Raw genomic sequence first — 23,690 nt, 5'->3', positions numbered from 1 at the left:
TTTAACTCCTTGGTTGTCAGACTGCCATGTAGTGATTTTTGGGCAATTGTGGTTATTTTTTGTTTTAAAATTTGTTGTCCTTCTTTTGGTTCTGCGAGGAGGCAAAGTGTATCTACTTACGTATCCATCTTGGCTGGAAGTCCTTGACTTGAATTTCTTTTTGCACTAGATCCAAAATCTCTTTTCCTTTTGGGTAGCTAACCATAATGACCACTATATTTCCTGTTCCTGTGAGAAAGAACAAAGAAATCAATATAAGGAACACAAGGTAAGATACAGAGTAAGAGTACCATAGATCATCCATGCATATACATCCAAAAACTTTGATAAAATGAGTATTTTTAAGAAAAGCATAAGTTACCAAAACTAGCCCTAAAAGAAAAAACAGACTGATTACATGAGAAGTAGAATAAGTCTCTAAGAACTACCTCCTCAAAAGCAAGAGCCCCACTCAGTTTCACAGGTGAGTTCTACCACCAAACCTTTTAAGGATGAACACCACCAATAATATTTAAATTGTTCCACAGCAGATTTTAAAAAAATGATTTCTAAGATCATAAAACCTAACATGGTAATAAAAAAAGCAAAATAACCATAAGGCCCAATTTCCCTTATGACTATAATGCCTAAAGCATGCACACTGTACCTAGGGAGGCAAGCTGAGCTCTTGTGATCACTAGTATTTAACACTCCTCTGGTAAGACAAAACATAAGTGAAGGAGTGAAATAATCAATTTCATGAGTATCTCTGGAAGTTAATGCAATAACTGTAAAAAGTCAATAGGATTTTAAAAATCTTAAAAATGCTGCTCCTGAGGTCCACTTCGGGGAAAAATAATCAAGGATAATCAGGAAAACCTTTCGAACAGTAAAACCCGGACTAGCCTTTTTTTAAAAGTAATTAAAACAGTGTGTAGTAACATATGAAGATGGTAAGAATAAAGCGGCAAGATTAAAAATCTAGGCTTTAGACCCAAATACATAAAATAATTTAAGAAATAATAAAAGTGGAATTTCAAATCAATGGGGTAAATGAATTATTTTTAAAGAATAGTGAGGGGAGGCAACTGGGTATCACCTGAGGGAAAAAACTGGCTATTGTCCCTTCTTTACAACTTATGACAAAATAAAGTCTCAAGATTTAGAATCAAATACTTAAATATTTAAAATGTAAATACAGCCCAGTCAACGCAGGGAGGCCAGCACGGCTGTCAGCTGAGTGCAACTGGGTGGGGTCGTGAGGCTGGGAGTCACCGGAGGCTCTCAGAGTACACGCCACCCTGGCACTGGTGGCCTTGGGCGGCGTCTTTATCCGGATCCAGAGCCCTGCCCCAGTGGCCACGATGCCACAGAAGCTGTGACCGGGAGTAAGGCGGTAGTGCAGGGGCTGGGGATTGGGAAGATGGCAGAGGAGTGAATGGGAGTCACGCTGACCTCCTCCCAAGACCAAACTGGAACTGCGACTAAATAGTGGAGAAATCACCTGGAAAACAATGGAACGACAGTGGGACAGGAGACCTGGAGCTGCGGATGGACAGTGGATTCAACTCTCACACATCCCAATGGGTGAGAACTGTGGAGGCTCGAGAGGGTGGGCTGGGTGCCCATGGGGCACCAGCACCAGAGGGACATTGAAATGGCCAGATAGCTCCCCCTGAGAAGAACGGGGTCTGAATCATAAACAGGGACCCATAGACTACAGCAGCTGAAATTAGGAAAATCCACAGACAAAACGCAACCCCACAAAGCTTAGGGGGGCTCTCTGCCAGAGACAGGTGGCAGGGAATGCAAAGAGACATTTAAAGGGCCAACAGAAAAATTGCAGTGGCAGCCACCCTCATTGATCTCTGGGTAGAGGTGGCAGCAGAGTGGGCTGGTGCCTGGGAAAAGATTGGTGAGGAAAACTTTGTGAAGAGAACTGAGACAGCGGCCAGTGGAGCCCGGTGATAACGCACCTCCCACTCTGCAGCTACCATCTCGCTCAGGCATAAGGGAATCAATTAATCTGCCTTTTGTGCACTCCGCACACAGCTTGTGCGCATGTGAGCTGGGGGCTAAGTGCAGACAAGCTGGAAGAAATAGAGGATCCCTGGCCAAAGGGGTCACACAGCTGCATTGAGAGCCTTGAGGAGAGACTTGAAATGGAGGCGTTGGGGAAAGAACGGGAGGAGGAACCGGGGAGTCCCGACTCCCTCCCCATTCCGTAGTCTTCATCTTGGGCAGGCAGGGAGTGCCCCCAAAGAGGAAAAAGCAGAGCGCGCAGGAACCAACCTGCCCGTGATTGCAACGCGGTCCATACAAATAGTGGATCCTTGGCCGAAGGGGTCACAGAACTGCCCCGAGACCCCTGAGGAGATTGGAGACGGCGGTGTTGGGGAAAGAACGGGAGGAGGAATCGGGGAGTCCCGACTCCTTCTCCTTTCTGTAGTCTCCATTCTGCGGGAACAGGCCACACTCCCAAAGAGCCAAAAGCTAAAAGCACACAATAGACAGCCCAAAACCACCCAGTGCAGGTGTGCACACTTGCACCTAGTGGCCTGCGAGGGTTGGTGAGCACGTGTGTGGACCTGCATGAGCTGGCGAGGGCTCGCGCAGGTTGGCTCCGACGGGGCCTGCAAGGGAGTGCGCAGATTGGCGAGGGCAGGCATAAACTGACCTGCGTGGGCCCAAGAGTGCAAAGCGATACGCAGAAATAGTGGATCCCGGGCCGAAGGGGTCACAGAGCTGCCCAAAGCAGGAGTCAGACACAGACAAGAGATTCCTGGAAAGCTAAACCAAACGACCCAAGGACATATAGGGTCAACAACTGACATCATCAGAGGCAGGCCCAGAAAGAAAACTAAAGAATAAACACATGAATAAATAAATAAATAGACCTGACTACTACCATAAAAAATTAACAAAGTTAGGAAATCTAGATGGCCCAAATGAAGCAGAAGCATCAATCAATCAATCAATCAATTAATTATTGAAAAGACTCTCACAAAAATGGGAAGAAAAAGAAGTTCCCCCCAAATGAGTGGAAAAGGGGACTCCCCACAGAGAGAGCTAAATGAAATAGAGGCAAGGGAACTATCAGATACTGAATTCAAAACAATGGTTCTAAGGAAGCTCAATGAGCTCAGCCAGCTCAAAGATAACTATGAGAAACTGCAAAGAAACTATCAAGATCTTACAACAAACTATATTTACCTGGAAAAGGACAAAGAAACTATCAAGACACAAGAGGATATGAAGAATACCATTTCTGAATTGAAGAACACAGTAGAAGGAATCCAAAGCAGGCTGGATGATGCCGAGGATCGAATCAGTGAGATGGAGGATAAGGCAGAAAAAGCTCCCAGAAAGAACAAGAAATGGAAAAAAGACTCAAAAAGAATGAAGAGGCATTTGGGGAAATGCAGGACAACCTGAAATGCAGTAATATCCGCATACTAGGAATACCAGAAGGAGAAGAAGAGGAGCAAGGGATAGAGAACCTCCTCGAAAAAGTAATGATGGAAAATTTCCCCAATTTGAGGAGAGAAAAGGTCTCATGCATCCAGGAGGCAAAGAGGGCCCCACTCAAGAGGGACCCAAGGAGGTCCAATGCAAGACACATCATCATTAAAATGGCAACTATCAAAGACAAAGAGAGAATCATCAAGGCAGAAAGGGAGAAGGAGAAAGTAACATACAAAGGGCCCCGATGGGGCTGGGAGCTGACTTCTCAACAGAAACACTACAAGCCAGAAGGGAATGGCAACAAATACTCCAAGTAATGAAAAGCAGGGGCCTACAAGCAAGGCTACTCTACCCGGCAAGGCTCTCAATTAAAATAGAAGGGGAAATAAGGAGCTTTCCAAACAAAAGAAGGCTAAAAGAATACGTCTCCATCAAACCAGCACTACAAGATATGCTAAAGGGACTGGTTTAAGAAGATGAAGGAAAAGAGTGAGAAAAACATAGGTATAAAGGGAAAAAAAGAATAGGTTTCTATCAGTAATAACTCTCAATGTAAATGGTCTAAATGCCCCAATCAAAAGACACAGGGTAGCTGAATGGATAAGAAAACATGACCCACACATATGCTGCCTACAAGAGACCCACCTCAGAGCCAAAGACCTACACAGATTGAAAGTAAAGGGATGGAAAAAAATACTCCAAAGAAATGGGAAAGAGAAAAAAGGAGGGGTTGCAATACTTATATCAAAGTAGATTTTAAAACAAAGGCCATAAAAAGAGACCCAGAGGGACACTTTATAATACTGAAAGGAAGAATCTATCATGAAGACATCAACATTGTAAACTTACATGCGCCCAATATAGGGGCCCCCAAGTATATAAGGAAATGCTGGACAACTTCCAAAAAGATGTAGACAGCAACACACTGATAGTGGGGGATTTCAACACCCCACTGTCAAAAATGGACAGATCTTCCAAACAAAACATTAATAAACATATTGTGGCGCTGAATGACACATCGAATCAGAGACTTAACTGACATAGATAGAACCTTACATCCCAAAGAAGAAAAATACACATTCTTTTCAAATGCTCATGGAAGTTTTTCAAAGATAGACTACATGATAGGACACAAAGCAAGCCTCAGCAAATTCAGGAAAACTGAAATAATACCAAACTTTTTCTCGGACCACAAGGGCTTGAAACTGGAAATCAACCTCAAAGAGAAACTTCAAAAACTTGCAAACTCATGGAGACCGAACAGTAGACTATTAAACAATGAATGGGTCAATAATGAGATAAGAGAAGAAATCGAAAAGTTTCTGGAAACAAATGAAAATGAACAGACAACAGTCCAAAACCTATGGGACACAGCAAAGGTAGTCCCGAGAGGGAAGTTCATAGCAATACAGGCTTACCTAAAAAAGAAACATTTCAAATAAAAGACCTAACGCTACAACTCCAAGAGCTGGAAAAACAAATATATCTCAGAGCAAGTAGAAGGAAGGAAATAACCAAGATTAGAGCAGAACTGAACACATAGAGACAAAAAGAACAATTCAAAGGATCAACCAATCCAGGAGCTGGTTCTTTGACAAGATCAACAAAATCGCCAAGCCTTTAAGCAGACTCATCAAGAAAAAAAGGACGAGGACCCAAATAAATAAGATCAGAAATGAAAGAGGAGAAATAACAACTGATACCACAGAAATACAAAGGATTGTCAGAAACTACTATGAACAATTATATGCCAAGAAATGGGAAAACCTGGATGAAATGGACAAATTTCTAGAAAAGTATAATCTTCCAACACTGAAGGAGGAAGAAACAGAAAGCTTGAACAGACCTAACAGCTGGCGATATTGAGGCAGTAATCAAGAAACTCCCGGCACACAGAAGCCCAGGCTGGACGGTTTCATAGAATTTTACAAAACATATAAGGAAGAGCTAACCCCTGTCCATCTCAGACAGTCCAAAAAATCGAAGAGGAAGAAAGACTCCCAGACTCTTTTCATGAGGCCAGTATCAACCTAATCCCATAACCAGATAAAGACCCTACAAAGAAAGAAACTACAGGCCAATTTCACTGATGAACGTAGATCCTAAAATTCTCAACAAAATATTGGCAAACTGCATACAGCAATACATTAAAAAGATTATCCACCATGATCAAGTGGGTTTCATCCCAGGGATGCAGGGATGGTGCAATATACGCAAGTCAATAAACGTGATACATCACGTAAATAAAAGACAAAAACCATGTGATCATCTTGAGAGATGCAGGAAAAGCATTCAAGAAGGCACAGCACCCATTTATGATCAAAACACTCAGCAAAATGGCAATGAATGGGGCATTCCTCAACGTAATAAAGGCCATATATGAAAAACCGACAACCAACATCATACTCAATGGGCAAAAACTCAAAAGCTTTCCCACTAAGATCGTGAACACGACAAGGATGTCCGCTTTCACCACTTCTTTTCGACATCGTATTGGAAGTCCTAGCCACAGCAGTCAGACAAGAAAAAGAAATAAAAGGCATCCAAATAGGAAAAGAGGAAGTAAAGGTATCATTGTTTGCAGATGACACGATAGTGTACCTAGAAAACCCTGTAGACTCCACCAAAAAACTCCTCAACCTAATAAGTGAATTTGGCAAAACAGCAGGATACAAAGTCAACATTCAGAAATCAAAGGCATTTTTGTACACCAGCAATGAAATAGAAGCTAAGAAATCAGAAAAAAACCCCCCAAAAAACCCAAAAAACAATTCGATATAGCAACAAGAAAAATAAAGTACATAGGAATAAATTTAACCAAAGAGGTAAAAGGCCTGTACGCAGAAAACTATACAACATTGAAGAAAGAAATTAAGGAAGACACAAATGAATGGAAGCATATACCGTGCTCATGGATTGGAAGAATAATCATCAAAATGTCCATACTACCCAAAGCAATTTATAGATCCCTATTAAGATATCAATGACATATTTCACAGAAATAGAACAGACACTTTGAAAATATATGGAATCATAAGTGACACTGAATAGCCGCAGCAATTGTGAGAAAGAAAAATAAAGTAGGAGGGATCACAATACCGGACATCAAACTCTACTACAAAGCCACTATACTCAAAACAATCGGGTACTGGCACAAGAACAGACCCATAGACCGGTGGAACAGAATAGAAAGACCAGAAATAAGCCCAGATCTATTCGGGCAGCTAATATTCGACAAAGGGGGCAGAAGCATAAAATGGAGCAATAATAGCCTTTTCAACAAATGGTGTTGGGAGAGCTGGACGGCTACATGCAAAAAATTGAAATTGGATCATCAGCTGACACCATACACACACACAAAAAATGAAGATGGATAAAAGACTTAAATATAAGTCGCAACGCCATAAAAGTCCTAGAGGAGAACATTGGCAGGAAACTCCCAGATATCTCACGCAGCAGTTTTTTCACTGATATGTCTCCTAAAGCAAGGGATATAAAGGAAAGAATAAACAAGTGGGACTTCATCAAAATAAGAAGCTTCTGCACGGCTAAAGAAAACATCAGCAAAATGAAAAGGAGCCAACTCTATGGGAAAATATATTTGCTAATGATACATCAGAGAGAGGTCTGATCTCCAAGATATATAAAGAACTCACTCAACTCCACTCCAAGAAGACAAACGATCCAATCAAAAAATGAGCAAAGGACCTGGGCAGACGCTTTTCCAAGGAGGAGATACAGAGGGCCCAGAGACATTTGAAAGGATGCTCGGCATCACTAGTCATCAGAGAAATGCAGATCAAAACCACAAGGAGGTACCACCTCACACCGGCCAGAATGGCCCTCATAAACAGATCAACAAACAACAGGTGCTGGCGAGGTTGTGGAGAAAAGGGAACCCTAGTACACTGCTGGTGGGAATGCAGAGTGGTGCAGCCACTGTGGAAAGCAGTGTGGAATTTCCTCAAGAAGCTGAAAATGGAAATGCCTTTTAATCCAGGGATTCCCCTGCTGGGACTATACCCTAAGAACACCAAAACGCCAATACAAAAGAACCTCTGCACCTCAATGTTCATAGCAGCACAATTTACACTAGCCAAGTGTTGGAAGCAACCTAAATGTCCATCAGTAGATGACTGGATCAAAAAACTATGGTACATTGACACAATGGAATACCACGCAGCAGAAAGAAAAAAAGAACTACTAAACTTCACGGCAGCATCGATGGCACTAGAGAGCATTATGTTTAGCGAAATAAGCCAGGGGGCGAAAGACAAATACCGTATGATCTCACCTATAAGCTGAACCTAACCAACAATACAAAGATACATGGAAAATAAGACCAGCAACACTGAAAGGAAAGGAAAGCAACAGAGACAAGAGGGAAGGAGGGAGGGGGGCGGCGGGGGGAAAAGGAGAGGAAGGGGAAAGGCAAGGAACATATAGCAAGGACTCATGGACAAAACCAAAGGTGAAGAGTTGATGGAGGAAGGGAGGGAGGGAGGGGGCAAGGGAAAGTGGTGGGGGGAAGGCAGGGAGAAATGTATTTGAAGAAATATATAAATTAAAAAAAACCCCCAAAATTAAAAAAAAAACGTAAATATATGAGCCAGAAGAGCCCTGGCCAGTTTCGCTCAGTTGGTTGGGCATCATCCTGCAAACTGAACGGTCACCAGTTCAATTCTGGTCTGGGCACAAGCCTGGGTTGTCCGTTTGGCCCAGAGTTGAGGCACATCCAAGGGGCAACCAACTGATGTTTCTTTCTCATATTGATGTTTCTCTCCGTTTTTTCTCCCTCCCTTCCCTTTGCTCTAGAATCAATAAAAGGGGAAAAAAAAATTTAAAGAGCCAGAAGAAACATGGGGATTTAAAAATATATGATACTGAAGAAAAACTTTTCAAAGTATCGAAGACCACCTCAAAATTCTAAAAAAAAAAAAAAAAAAAAGAAAGAAAAAGAAAAAGGGATTCGATCAATGATATATAAATACAAATTTTCTACATGGCTGAAGAGTAAAATCAAAAAATCAAGATCAAAAGAGTAATTGGACAATTGGAGAAAAATACATGTACTATTAAAAAAACAAAAACCAAAACCTAATTTCCTATACAAAAAGGAACAGAAAAACAAAGTAAATGTAGTTTGCAGAAAGAAAAATAGAAATGGTTCTTATTTTTTAAAATAACAGCTTTAGTGAGGTACAATTCACATGCTGTAAAATTCATCCTTTTAAAGGGTACAATCCAGTAGCTTTTAGTATATTGGGTTGGCCAAGAAGTTTGTATGGTTTTTTCCATAAAATAAAAGGCACATTTTTCATTTTCACAATTAACTTTATTGAGTTGTATATTTTGAGTAGGTTGGCTATCTCCCGCATGGTGTAATGCTGACTGTTCTCAATTAATGCCTCAATTCAATTGCTATCAACTTCAAATGGTCTACTCGACTGTGCAGCATGAACCAGTGAGAAATCACCAGCATAAAACTTTGCAAACCATTTTTGACATGTTCGATCAGTCACAGTACCTTCTCCATTCACAGCACAAATCTTTGTGTTTCAGTTGCATTTTTATCTTTCTTGAAATAATAAAGCAAAATATGCTTTATTCAATATATTCATTCAATATATTAAATATATATTTAATATAGATTTGTTATGTATATATTATATACACATAAAATATGTATATAATTATATCAAATATGTAATGCTTATAGTTATGTTAATGTTTATAAATAGGTAAAATTTACATATTTATTAAATTAAATATAAATATGTAATTATATAATGTAATTATATAACTATAAGTAATTTATATATAATTATATAAAGTACGTATATGTATATAATATACAAATTTTGTTATATAATACATATTTTACATAATTATATAAAAACTATATATAAATTATATATATCTTATATGTAATATAAATTCTATTATTTATAAATTACTTATATATTTATTTAATATATTAATACATAATATATATCTTATATAATATATAAGTATATAAAATATAAATATGTAATATATATAATTATTATATATTATGCATAATGTAAATTATATTATTTATAAATCATAAGTTATATATTTATATAATTATACAAATAATACATACTTTATATAATTATATAAATAATTATATATAACACATATAATTATATAAAATTTGTTTATGTATATAATATACATAATATTAACATATAAATATATTAATATATTTATATTTAATCTAGATTGGATATATCCAATCATTCAATATATTAAAATGGCTACACAAAAATTCACCAATTTTCGTAAGTTTTAAAAATGCATGCTGATATGACAGCTGTCACAATACAGTCTAACAAAATTGTTTTGAATAAGTTAGAGATAACTAAGTGCAACTAGAACGATCTTACAGAAAAAAAAAATTAACTTTTTCGGCAAGCAATATTTACAAAGGTTGTGAAACCACTGCCATCTAATTCCGTATCATTTTCATCACTCTAAAAAAGTCTTTACAGTTTCTCTCCAATAAATAGATTTTAGACATGAAAACTTGTACACATAAAAATATACTTATAACACTGGCAAAGATAATGTTTTATATACTATACTGGCAAGAGTGAACACAAATCTGCATTCTTGCACACTACCAGGTAGTGAATTATTACAATCTGGTATGGAGGGCAATGGCTATCAAACTTTTTTTTGTAAATGCACATGTCTCTTTGACCCAGTGATTCCATATCCAAGAACTAAATTGCACAAATATGCCTACACATGTACACGTGAGGTATCTATATAGATATTGACTGCCAATGATTTTTCTAAGTTTTTGCTATCACAATTGAAATGTCCACCAGTAAGAAAAGTTATATAAAGTAAATGTACACAGAGGTAGCATCTCTGTCAATATGATAGCATCGAGGTATGCAAACAATAGAAAAAGCAACATGTAGAACTGTGTGACCCCGAGATTCATATGGTCACGACAATATAGACAACCGCTGGAAGACAACCCCAGAGCCTGGGAACCCTACTGCCTCGGCAAGGAGTTGGGCATAGTAAAAATTCTGCACCATGTGCACATATTAATCAAAATTAATTTCAAATTAATCAAATTAATCAAAAATTAATTTCCAAATACATATAAGCCCTGACTGGTCTGGCTCATTTGGTTGGGCATTATCCCACAAGGCAAAAGGTCGCCATTTCATTCCCAGTTAGGGCATATGCCTGGGTTGTGGGTTTGGTCCCAGCTGAGGCATGTATGAGAGGCAACTAATTGATGTTTCTATCCCCCTTCCCCTCTCTCTAAAAATAAATTTAAAAAAAATTCAAATCTTTAAAAAAAAATAAAAAATACATATATAATATTCTTTGATATTACACTAAAACACATTATAACAGTAGTTTAACTTAGAAATATAATCTGTAGCAAATCCACTGAGGCCCTGAGTCATCATGATTTGGTTACTGAAATACCAGAAGGGCATCCTTCTAAGTGGCTGCCGTCTGGAAGCTGGATCATATGACCTATATTAAAACTGTTGCCTCACAAGAACTTGAAGTTGTCACACAATCTACCATGTCATCACTAGAAGACATAATGAGGACTAAGACATTTCCTGCCTTCAGGAAAATAAACATCTAGGAGCTAAGAAAGACAACTATAGAAACAATTATGATAGTTATACCACTTACAATTATATGGCCCTTTACAAGCTGAAAGCCTTTTTAATAAAGCTCCTTTTGTGGAAATTTTCAGGAATGTACTAAAGTAGGAAGACCAGTATAAGGAACTCCGTGTACCTGTCTCAGTTAAAAACTGTTATACAGAAGACAAACTGTCTAAGCCAGCTGGGGAAAAACAACTTTGAAGCACTTTCACATTTATATTTCACTTGAAGCAGAAAGAGGCCACATTATCACTTTACAGATGAGGGCACAGGAGTTGTTAAGAGCTGCCCAATGTCATAAAGTACCTGGAAAAAGTTGATTCTAGAAGGATAATCACCTATGTGGTCATGGGGGGGGGACACAGTCTTCAGAGCCACAGGGTTCAAATCTCACTGTGTTACCACTGTCTGGGTCAGGAGAATCTGTCCTCTCTGAGGATATTTCTTCAGCTATAAAATGGAGTGAGAGGGAAAAAGATGGTGGTGAAGTAGGTGGGAGCTGAGCCCACTTGCTCCTGCGCCCAAATGAGACACTTAGCTGATTTTCAGAAAAACAAAGTGAACAGCAAACAGAATCTTAGCTGATAGGAACTTTGGAAACCAAAGTGTGCAGAGGATGTTTCCAAATGGGTGGTAAGGAGGTTTTATAGGTGGAGAGGGAAAGTCCTAGGGCATGGCCCCAGAAACAGTGGCTGCCTTGGGGAAAACATCAGAGGAGAGCTGGATCAGTGATAGCAGCCTAGTGGCTCCCTCCCTTTAGGGTAAGAAAATCAGAGACCAGCACCAGAAGAGACTTGAAGTCCCCGGGGGAATAAAAGACAGCACACATGCACACAGCTTGGTAGTGACACAAGCTGGGGTGGTGGTCTCCAACAGGACAATGCCAGAAGAGTGAGGGGGGATCCTGGTGGCACTTGGAGCTGAGAGAAGACATGGGCCATGACTGGCTGTGACTGAGATAGACTATGGACCTGTCAGAGAGGTGGAGTGTGTGGAAAGTTGCCCGACTCATAGCAGCAGCGGCACGCACAGAGACTTTTTTCAAACGTGAGTGATGCACTCTGGGCAGGGACCTCTGTGTACAGCTGCCTGGCCAAAAAGGAGGGAGGGTTGTGGGCGCAATTTCCTCCCACTCAGTGCACCTCGTGGATTGATCGAAAGGGTGCAAAAGTTTATCAGCACCAGCCCAGCACAATTGTACAGAGTGTAGAGGGTGGAACGCACAGTGCTCTAAGAGCCTGGGCTGGAAACTGGGCACCTGTGATTATTGTAGCCCAGACTGAGCTGGAACCAGCAGAAAGGGAAAACTGAGCCCAACCCCCTACCACAGGCAGGAGCCTAGGAGACCTGCAAAACCCACTGGGCAGGCTTAACCAGCTGGTGTCATTTTTCCCTGCCAAGAGTAAGACCTGGAGTTGAGAGAAAACCAGAGACAGATCCAGAAAGAAGTCAGAAGACAAACACCAACAGCTGAGACAAATTTCACCTTGCTCTGCATCAGAAACTTGCATGTTTTTAAAAAATTTCTCTACTTTTCATTTGTTTTAGTTTTCTTTTTGTTTTTTGTTTGCTTGATTTTGCTCCCTTTCAGATTGCATTTTATTTTTTCTTCTTCCACTTCACTTGTATTCCAAATAACTTAATACTCTTGGTCTTTTACTTTTTACTCTTTTAAGCATATTATCACTACAAATCCTGCACAGCAGCCTTCCCTGGTCTTAATCCTTTTCACCATCTTCCTGAACTTTATTACTGATGTTATAAACGTTATTTTCTCTCAAACTAGGCCATGTTCCTATCCCTTACCCCTACTCTTCCTCCTCCATCTAATCCTCCCATAAGTGCTTTTCTTTAAGTCAGCTCACATTCTTTTTCCCCTCTTGTAAGAGTCTTATTTCTTTTCCACATTTTATAGAGTGGCTAGTTGGGGGAAATATCACAGTTATTGCTGTTCTTTTCCAATGGAACTCCTCTATTTGTTCACTGTTTGTTTGTACTTTAAATCCTACAGAATACTCCCAACCCTGACTTACTCCATTTAGCTTCTACCCCATGCTCTCACCAGTTGAGTGAGGAATTTTATTTCATTGTTTTTCCCCACCCCCGCTCAGCTTGGCCTTTACTCCTTATTCTTATCAGTTTCCTGCCCTTATCTGCTCAAATCCATTTTTCTTTACTACAGACATCTCATATTCACTTTTTGCTTTTCTACAATATTGTTTTTTTAAAATATTTACTATTTTTAGATTTTATTTTTAAATAATATTTATTCTACTACAGTTGTCTCAATTTTCCCTCTGTTGCCCTCCTCCACACATCCCACCCCAGTCAATTCGCTCTCTCTTGTCCATGTCCATGAGTCATTCATAAATGTTCTTTGTTTAGTCCCTCCTCCTCCTTTCCACCATTGTCCTCCTCCCCTTTCCCCTCTTCACTTTCAGTCTGCTCTATGTTTCCTTGCCTGTGGTTTATTTTGTTCGTTACTTTATCTTGTTGAATAGATCCCACTTATAGGTGAGATCAATATGGTATTTGTCTTTCAACGACTGGCTTATTTCGCTTACCATAATATTCTCCAGTTCCACCCATGCTGTTGCAAAAGGTTGGAGATCCTTCTTTCTTTCTTTTTTTTTTAAAATGAAGATTGATTTTATTTGTTTTTTAAAATGTCAAGATCCATTATAAAATATTTAAAAAATTTAAATCCATTATAAAGTCTCAGCAATTAAAACATGACATCAGCACAGAAATAATCAAGTAGATCAATGAAATAAAATGAGCATTCTAGAAACAAATGTATGTATCTACCTAACAATGGAATATATGATGAAATTGATATTTCAAATCAATGGGGAAAATAAGGCTTATTTAACAAATAAGGTGCATGGACCACTATTACTTGAAATAAAACAAATCTAGAGCCTTATTTCACACATTACATAAAACATTTTCAGGTGAGTTAAAAATCAATATGTAAAGTCTAAGCAGTTTTTGGAGAAAATACAAAATAATATTTTTCATACCCTGAAGTAAAATATTCAAACCCAGAAGCTATAAAGTAAAATATTGACAATATGACTATATTAAACATTTAAGGCTATACAGTAATATACATATAAGAAGTGAAAGGACAAGTAATAGGAATAGGATAGAATAGGAATGTATTTGCAACACATCTAAAAAAGGATTAATAGTTTGTTTTTGGCTTTTTCTTTAGGGCAAAAATTCCACAAACAGTAAAAAAATGGATAAAGAATACCAAAAAGTTATTTAAACCTTTTTAAAAATAATAGAAATAAGAAATATACAAAGACAGGTTTAGTTTCAACAAATAATAAAGTAACAATTAAAATAACACATCATTGTCCTAATCAGATTACTAAGTAGTAAAAATATTGGTAATATCAAGTATTGGTGACTGTGAAAGGGACTGGGTATTCATAGACTCTTTCTTCATCTTCTTAAAGCAGTCCCTTTAGCATATTTTACAGTGCTGGTTTGAGGGAGATGTATTCCTTTAGCCTCCTTTTACCAGGGAACCTCCTTATTTCACCTTCCATTTTAATTGTGAGCCTTGCTGGGTAGAGCAGTCTTGGTTGCAGGCCTTTGCTTTTCATGACTTGGACTATTTCTTGCCATTCCCTTCTGGTTTGTAGTGTTTCTGCTGAGAAGTCAGCTGCTAGCCATATCAGGGCTCCCTTGTATGTTACTACCTGTTTCTCCCTTGGTGCTTTTAAAATTCTCTTTTTGTCTTTGAATTTGGCCATTTTAATGATGATATGTTGTGGAGTGGGCCTCTTTGGGCTCCTCTTGAATGGGACCCTCTGTGCCCCCTGGATTTGTGTGACTTTCTCCTCAAATTAGAAAAGTTTTCCATCATTACTTTTTCAAAAAGGTTTTCTGTTCCTTGTTTCTCCTCTTCTCCTTTTGGTATCCTTATTCTATGGGTATTATTACATTTCATGGTGTCCTGCATTTCCCTTAATGCCTCTTCTTTTTTCTATTTTTATTTTTTCAGTCTTTTATCATTTTCTTGCTCTTTCTGGGAGCTTTTTCCACCTTGTCATTCAGCTCGCTGATTTGATCCTCTGCTTCATCTAACCTGATTTTGATTCTACTGTGTTATTCAATTCAGAAATTGTATTCTTCATTTCCTCTTGCCTCTTTTTGAGAGTTTCAATGTTCTTTTTCATGCTGATATAGTTTGAAGTAAGTTCCTCATAATTTCCCTGTAGTTTTTGGTAATTCTCCCTGAGCTTGCTGAGCTCACTGAGCTTTCATATAACAATTGTTTTGAACTCAGTATCTGATAGTTTACTTTCCTATATTTCATTCAGTGCTCTTTCTGGGGACTTCTCCTTTCCTTTTGATAGGGTGTTTTGTTTGTTTGTTTGTTTGTTTTTTGTCTTCGCATTATTTGTGAGACTGTTCTTGTTGCTTCTGCCTCTTAAATCAATCTGTTTTGACTCCCTGTTTTTGTGGTATGAACTTCTATGGTAGGAGACCTGTGAGAATCAGTAGTGCAATCTCCTTGATCTCCTGAACCTGATGCTCATTGGTTGCCTTTATGCCATTTATGTTGACTTCCTGGAAGTAATTGGGTTTTGATTGTCGTTTGGTCATTACCTGTCGTTTGGCAGGTCCTGCCCTCCAGGTGGTTGACTGACGGTCACTCTGCCCATCACATCTTGTGTGTTTTTGTGCAGGTGCTTCCAGAACAAAACCTTAAAACCTAGGAAACAAACTCACATCTGCAAAATAACTTCTCCCTGCAATCTCACTATCAACAGCAAATGAACCAGTATTAATACAGCTTTAAAGAGATTAAAAATTTTATAAGAAAGGAGAGAAATAAGCTGTTAGTATAAAAATCTAATGACATAATATGCACAAATTTGATGGAACCAAAATGAATGTTAAAAAGCTGTTAGTAACGAAAATACTGCAAATCATGAAGAAGACCACAGTGGATTTCCTCTCAGTAGCCTCTTGTATTTACAGCTGTTTTTTCTTTCTGGATCTGCCTCTGGTTAGATCAGATGTTGACCCTATCTGACCTTAAGCAGTCTGTTTGATACTTCCAGCAATCTACTGTCTGTGGCTGCCTCCTTCAGTTGTTAATCTAGTCACTCTGCACTCAGCCACTAGGTTATGCACCACAGGCCTAGGGCAGAGTCCCTCCTGTGGGTGCGGCTAATTTTCCTCTCACTCGGTGCCCCTCAGGGGAGTGAGCTGCCTGAGCACTATAGTTGCTGCTGTATGGAGGATGACTCACTGTTGGTATCCTGGGGGCTAGTCTGTCAGTTCTCTCCCCAAAGCCTCCATCTCCAGTCTCTCCTCAAATGTCTCTAGTCCACTCTGCCCCCTCCCCATTCCTTTGCCAGGGATCTACTATCTGTGGTTGCCACTCTGCACTCAGCAGTCAGGCTTAGGCACCATGGGGTCAGGGCAGAGTCCCTCCTGGGGTCGGGGTTACTGTTTCCTCTCATGCTGCTGCCGCTCAGGGGCGTAGTCTGCCTGAGCATGATGGCTGCTGCCTTATCCTTATGGGTGATGACTTAACACTGGGATCCTGCCAGCTACTATTTCAGTACTCTCCCCAAAGCCTCCATCCCCAGTCTCTCCTCATGTGTCTCTAGCCCACTCTACCCTGCCTTTGCTGAAGCGCAGGGTAAGTGGCTGCAAATAAAAATATATGTGTTGACCCTTTAAACGGCTCTTTGCGTCTCCAGCTGCCTCTCTCTGGCAGAGAGAGAGCAACCCTGCCACTTTTCGCAGCTGGCTGTTATCTGTGTACTTTTTGGGCTCTGGCGCTATAGGCTGGGGATCCCTGCTTATAGTTTAGACCCCACTCTTCTCAGGGGGACCCAACTGGCTGTTTCAATATCGCTCTGGCTTTGCCTCTTGCTGGATCCCCGCCTGCCTTCTCGCGTCTCGACTGTACTCCTTACCAGTCAGGTTGTACTGAAGCTGATTCTTCTGTCCGTCCAAGGTTATTAGTCTTCTCTCATTATTGTTCAGTTGTTTGTTCCGGATGACTTCTCTCCAATTTAGTTGTAATTCCAGATTGGTCCTGGGAGGAGGTCAATGTGACTTCCATTCACTGCTCTGCCATCTTGCACCTCCTCCGTGTATGTACTCACTTTTCTACAACATTCTTATACCCATTCCACTTTTATTAAACTTCATTTTGCTGTTGTCGGTATCAACCCTGCTGGGGTTTTTCTGCCATTTTGCTCTTATTGTTCTAATACCATTTCAATTTTACTTCTAACCTCATAGTGCAGTCTTCTCTTTTCTTACCCCCTTGTTCCCATCCTCCCGTGTTTTACCTAACGTTTTAAATTTTGTTCTCTCCCTCTCTTCACCTCGGTTCTATCCATCGTCATCACTGTCCTCCCTCATACCACTCAATAACAGTGTCCCTTTTTTTAGTCTTCTCATATTCCCTTTGTCATATATTATAATATTTGTAATCTCTCTTCATCTTTATTAATCTTTGCTCAATTGTGGTTGAGACTGCTGATGTGGTAGCGGGGTTCTTTTTGCTGGCTTAGGTTTGGTTGTCTGGTAATACTGCTTTGTTAACCAACACCTGTACAACAGCATACAAGACAAGGTGAGAGTTGTGACTAACAGTAAGCACAATGGAGGAGAGAATGCAACAAGAAATAAAGCCCATGTTCAACAGGAGAGCCCACACAAACAGAAGGAGGGGCAACCATAGAGCATCCAGACAAGCAGATCAAAGAAACCACCCCACTGAGTCCCACAAAACTCCTATTACAGAGGTCCACCTGACAAAGACAGGCTGGCAAAGCAGAGCACCCTGAGGCACAGTAACAAACAAAAAGAGTCACCTAAAATGGGTAGACAAATAAAGAACCCCCAAGCAAAAGGAATGGAAGAATCCACAGTAAGCTAAATGAAATTGAGGCAAGCAATCTATCAAACAGAGAATTAAAAATAATGGTTATAAGGATGTTCAAGGAACTCAGTGGAAACTACAAAGCAATAAAAAAGAAAGAAAATTAAAACAAGGAAGAAATGAAGAATACAAGAGCTGAAATAAAAAAATACATTAGAAGGAATTACAAACATGCTAGATGAAGCAGAGGGCTTAATCAGTGAGCTGGAAGAAGACAAGGTAGAAAAAAATACACTAGTAGAACAACAAAATGAAAAAGAACTAATGAAGTACAGGGATAACTTAAGGAAACTTCAGGAAAATATGCAACATAACACTGGTATCACAGGAATAGTACACGGAGAAGAAAAGGAGCACGGGAAAGAAACCCTGTTTCAAAAAATGACAGAAAACTTCCCTAACTTGGAGGGGGTCAAGCCATGCAAGCTCAAGAAGGACAGAGGGTCCCAATCAAGATGCTCCCAAAGAGGCCTCCTCCAAGAAACATCATATATAAACTACCAAATTTTAAACACAAAGAGAGAATCTTAAAATCAGCAAGGGAGGAACAATAACATACAAGGGGACTCAGATAAGGCTATCAGCTGATTTCTCAAAAGAAATACTACAAACCAGAAGGGAATGGCAAGAAATATTCCAAGTCACGAAAAGCAAAGGCCTCCAACCAAGAATACTCAACCAAGAAAGGCTCTCAATTAAATTAGAAGGTGTAATAAGGAGTTTCTCAGACAAAAGAAGGTTAGAAGAACCCCAGCATTGCAAGAGATGCTACAGGGAATGGTTTAAGAGAATGAAGTTATAGAGCGAGAGATAGAGGAACACAGGGACAAAAGGAAAAAATGGAAATGAGTATGTACCTATCAACAGTAACCTTACATGTAAGTGGATTAAATGCTCCCATCAAAAGACATAGGGTAGCAGAATGGAAAAGAAAACCTGATCCACATATATGCTGTCTACAAGAAACTCACATCAGAACAAAAGACCTATACAACTGAAAGTGATGGGTTGGAAAAAAGTAGTCCAAGTAAATGGACAGGAAAAAAATGCCGGGTTAGCAACACTTCTTTCAGAGGAAATAGATTTCAAAACAAAGAAGGTCATTTCATAATTCTAAAGGGAAGACCCCCCCAGGAAGGAATAAACATTATAAACCTATATGCACCCAACATAGGAACACCCAAATATATAAGGAAAATCTGGGAGGACTTCAGGAAAGATACAGACAGCAATGCACTGATAGTAGGGGACTTTAACAACCCACTGTCACCAATGGGTAGATCTTCCAAACAAAGAATCAACAAGGGCACTGTGGCACTGAAGGACACACTAGAGCAAATGGGCTTAACTGATATATACATAACCTTTCACCCCAAAGAAGTGAAATGTACATTCTTTTTTAATGCACATGGAACATTTTCAAAGATAGACCACGTGCTAGGACACAAAACAAGCATCAGCAATTCAAGAACACTGAAATCATATCAAGCATTTTTGTCAATCCACAAGGGCTTGATGCTAGAAATGAACCCCAAGAAAAAAACTCAAAATTATTCAAATACATGGAGACTGAATAATATGTTATTAAACAATGAATGGGTAAACAATGAGATCAAGGAAGAAATAAAAAGTTTCTGTAAAGAAATGAAAATGAACATACAACAGTCCAAAACCTATGGCACACAGCAAAGGCAGTCCTGAAGGGGGAGTTCATAGCAATACAGGCCTATTAAGAAAAAAGACAGAAAATTTCAAATAACCTAACCCTACATCAACAAAAACTAGAGGACCAACAACAAACAAATCCCTGGGTGAGTAGAAGAAAGGAAATAATCAAGAACAGAGTAGAATTAAATGACATGGAGACTATTAGAACAATGCAAAGGATCAATAAATCCACAAGCTATTTCTTTGTGAAGATAAACCAAATCGACAAGCCTTTAACCAGATTCATCAAGAAAAAAAGACAGAGGACCAAATAAGTAAAATCAGAACTGAAAGAGACGAAATTACATCCGATACCACATTACTACAAACAAGTATATGCCAAGAAATTTGAAAACCTGGGTTTAATGTACAAATTTCTAGAAACACATAATCCTCCAAAACTGAGTCAAGAAGAAGCAGAAAGTCTGATTAGACTGATAATAATTAGTGAAATTGAAACAATAATAAAAAAAAATCCCAGTACACAAAAGCCCTGGCCTGGATGGCTTCACAGGAGAATTTTACCAAACATTTAGAAGAGCTAACCCCAATTCTTCTCAAAATGTTCCACAAAATCCAAGAAGAAGGAGGACGCCCAAACTCCTTTTTATGAGGTCAGTATTATCCTAATTTCAAAACCAGATAAAGACACAAGAAAGAAAGAAAACTCTAGGCCAATACCACTGAGGGACATGGATGCTAAAATCCTCAACGAAATATTGGCAGCCCAGATCCAGCAATATATAACAAAGATCATACACCATGATCAAGTGGGATTTATCCCATGGATGCAAGGATGGTTCAATATACACAAATCAATAAGTGTAATACATCACATAACAGAGGAAAGAGAAAAATCACATGGTCGTATCAATAGATGCAGAAAAAGCATTTGATATGTACACCCATTTATGATAAAAACACTCAACAAAGTGGGAAGAGAGGGAGTGTATCTCAACATAATAAAGGCCATATATGAAAAACCTATAGCCAACATCATACTCAATGGGCAAAAACCAAAAGCTTTCCCCCTAAGATGAGGCACAAGACAAGGTGTGCACTTTCACCACTTCTTTCAACATAGTATTGGAAGTTCTTGCCAGAGCAAACTGACAAAAAAATGAAATAAAAGATATCCAAACTGGAGAAGATTAAATAAAGCTGTCACTGTTTGCAGACAAGATGGTATTGTTCTATTAACACCCTGTCATTTTTTGTAGGGAGTCTAAAACCCAACAGACTCCACCAAAAAACTACTCGAGCTAATAAATGAATTTGGCAAAATGGTGGGATACACAGTCAATATTCAGAAATTGAAAGAATTTTAGTATACCAACAATGAAATATCAGAAACAGAAATCAGGAAAAAAATCCCATTTACTATAGCAACAGGAAATATAAAATACTTAGGAGTAAATTTAACCAAGGAGGTAAAAACCGATATTCAGGAAAATACTGAAAACTGAAGAAAGAAATTAAAGAAGACATAAATGGAAACATTTACCATCTTCACGGAGTTAAAGAATTAACATAATTAAAATGTCCATTCTACCCAAAGCAATATACAGATTCAATGCAATCCGTGTTAAAATACCAATGATGTATTTCACAGATATAGAATATTCAAAAATTTTTATGGAACCATAAATGACCCAGAATAGCCTAAGCAATATTTAGAAAGAACAAAGTAGGAGGGATCACAATAATTGATATCAAACTTTATTGCAAGGCCACTGTAATCAAAACAGTCTGGTGCTGTCTTAAGAACAAACACATAGACCAATTAAACAGAATAGAGAGCCCAGAAATAAATCCATGTCAATACGGTCAGTTAAACTTTTTTATTTTTTAATTGTTAGAGAGGGTAAGGAAGGGAGAATGAGAAGGAGAGAAACATCAATGTGTGGCTGCATCTTGCATGCCCCTTACCGGGGACCAGGCCTGCAACTCAGGCATGTACCCTGCACTGGAAATTGAACTGGCAACCCTTTTGTTTGCAGGCTGGTGCTCAATCTACTGAGCCACACCAGCCAGGGCTATGGTCATTTCAACTTTGACAAAGTGGGCAGGAACATAAAATGTAGTAAAAATAGCTTCTTCAATAAACAGTGCTGGGAGATAAGGACAAGAATGTGCAAAAAAAGGAAACTAGACCACCAACTTGTACCATACACAAAAATAAACTCGAGATGGATAAAAGACTTAAATATAAGTTGAGATGGAATTTCCTCAAAAAACTAATATACTCATAAAAGTCCTAGAGGAGAACATAGCCAAGAAAATTTCAGGTATCACATACATCAATATTTAAACTGACACATCATCTAGTGCAAGGGATATAAAGAAAGGAATAAACAAATGGGACTAGTCACACTATAGAACTTCTGCACGGCTAAAGAAAGCATCAATAAAATGGAAAGGGAACCAACCATTTGGGAAAACATATTTGCCAATGATAACCTTGGACAAGGGTCTGATCTCCAAAATATATAAATAACTCACACAACTCCAAACCAGGAACACAAACAATCCAATTAAAAGATGGGCAAATGACCTAAAGAGCTATTTCTCCAAGGAGGATATACAGAGGGCACATGGACACATGAAAAAAAATGCTCAACATCACTAGCCATTAGAGAGATGCACATTAAAACCACAATATGATACCACTTCACACGGGTTAGAATGGCCATCATTAACAAATCAACAAACAACAAGGGCTGGGTAAGGTTGTGAAGAGAAGGGAACCCTATGGTACTGTTGGTGGGAATGCAGACTGGTGGAGCCACTGTGGAAAACTGTGGAATTTCCTCAAAAAACTAAAGATGGACTGTCTTTTGATCCAGCAATCCCAGTGCTGGGGCTATATACTCAAGAATCTTGAATCACCAATTCAAAAGAACCTATGCACCCCAATGTTCATAACAGTGTTACTTACAATAGCTGAGAGCTGGAAACAGCCTAAGTGTCCCTAAGTAAATAAGTGGATCAAATAACTGTGGTACACTTACACAGTGGAATACTATGCAGCAAAAGAGTTCCTTGGAGCCTCGGACAAACTGTGGAATTGGCTTTCGCACAACCTAAAGGGTTGAGAAGTGCAATGGAGGCTCGAGATGGTGGGCTGGGCGCCCCTGGGGGGCTAGCACCAGAGGGATATTGCAATGGCCAGTTGGATCCCCCTAAGAAGATCAGGTTCTGAATCATAAGTGGGGACCTCTAGCGTACAGCATCAGAACCTAAAAAAGCACAGACAAAAGACAGCTGTGGAAAGCGTAGTGGTGGTCTCTGCCAGAGACAGGCAGCTGGAAACACAGAGACATTTAAAGGGCCAATGCAAAAATTTGCAGTGGCAGCTACCTTCCTTGGTCTCTGGGCAGAGGCAGGGACAGAGAGTGGGCTGGAGCCTGAGGAAAGACTGGTAAAGAAGGCTTTGGGGAAAGAACTGAGACAGTGGCCAGCAGGGCCCCGGTGATGACTCACCTCCCACTCTGAAGCTTCCATCATGCTCAGGCATAAAGGACACAATAGCCTCACCCTCAGGACACTCTGCCCCAGCCAGGAGTTGTGCAAAGGCCTGGGTGCTGAGTGCAGAGGGGTTGGCACAGAAAGTGGATCCCTGGCTAAAGGGGACACAGAGCTGTCTAGGGATGCCTGAGGAGAGACTGAAGACTTGAGGCACTGGGGAGAGAACTGTGGGAGTAACTGGGCGGTTCCCGGTATTGACCCCTTCCCCATTCTGCAGTCTCCATTTGCTCAGGCAGGCCATGTCCCAGAGAGGCAGGAGCAGGCAAGGAAACAATAGCCCTGCCCTCCAGACACTGTACCCTGGCCAGGAGTTGTGCACAGGCCAAGGTGCTGAGCGCAGAGTGGCCAGCACAGAAAGTGGATCCCTGGCTAAAAGGGACACAGAGCGGTCTAGAGACACTTGAGGAGAC

At 39.6% G+C, this 23,690-nt stretch overlaps 1 protein-coding gene across 1 annotated transcript in view; it reads right to left on the bottom strand.

The window, feature by feature from the left end:
* The window catches only part of RNF149 (ring finger protein 149), a 67,994-nt gene that overhangs the window by 21,635 nt on the left and 22,669 nt on the right, over positions 1–23,690 (bottom strand). Inside the window, 1 exon segment of the mRNA XM_054578036.1 lies at positions 121–228. Coding sequence (XP_054434011.1) covers positions 121–228 — 108 coding nt within the window.

The sequence above is a fragment of the Pteronotus mesoamericanus genome, unplaced genomic scaffold (genome assembly GCF_021234165.1).
Source record: "Pteronotus mesoamericanus isolate MK-2021 breed Mesoamerican mustached bat unplaced genomic scaffold, CSHL_Meso_final contig_48, whole genome shotgun sequence".
NCBI lineage: Eukaryota > Metazoa > Chordata > Mammalia > Chiroptera > Mormoopidae > Pteronotus > Pteronotus mesoamericanus.
This window is presented reverse-complemented; position numbering and strand designations above follow the sequence as displayed.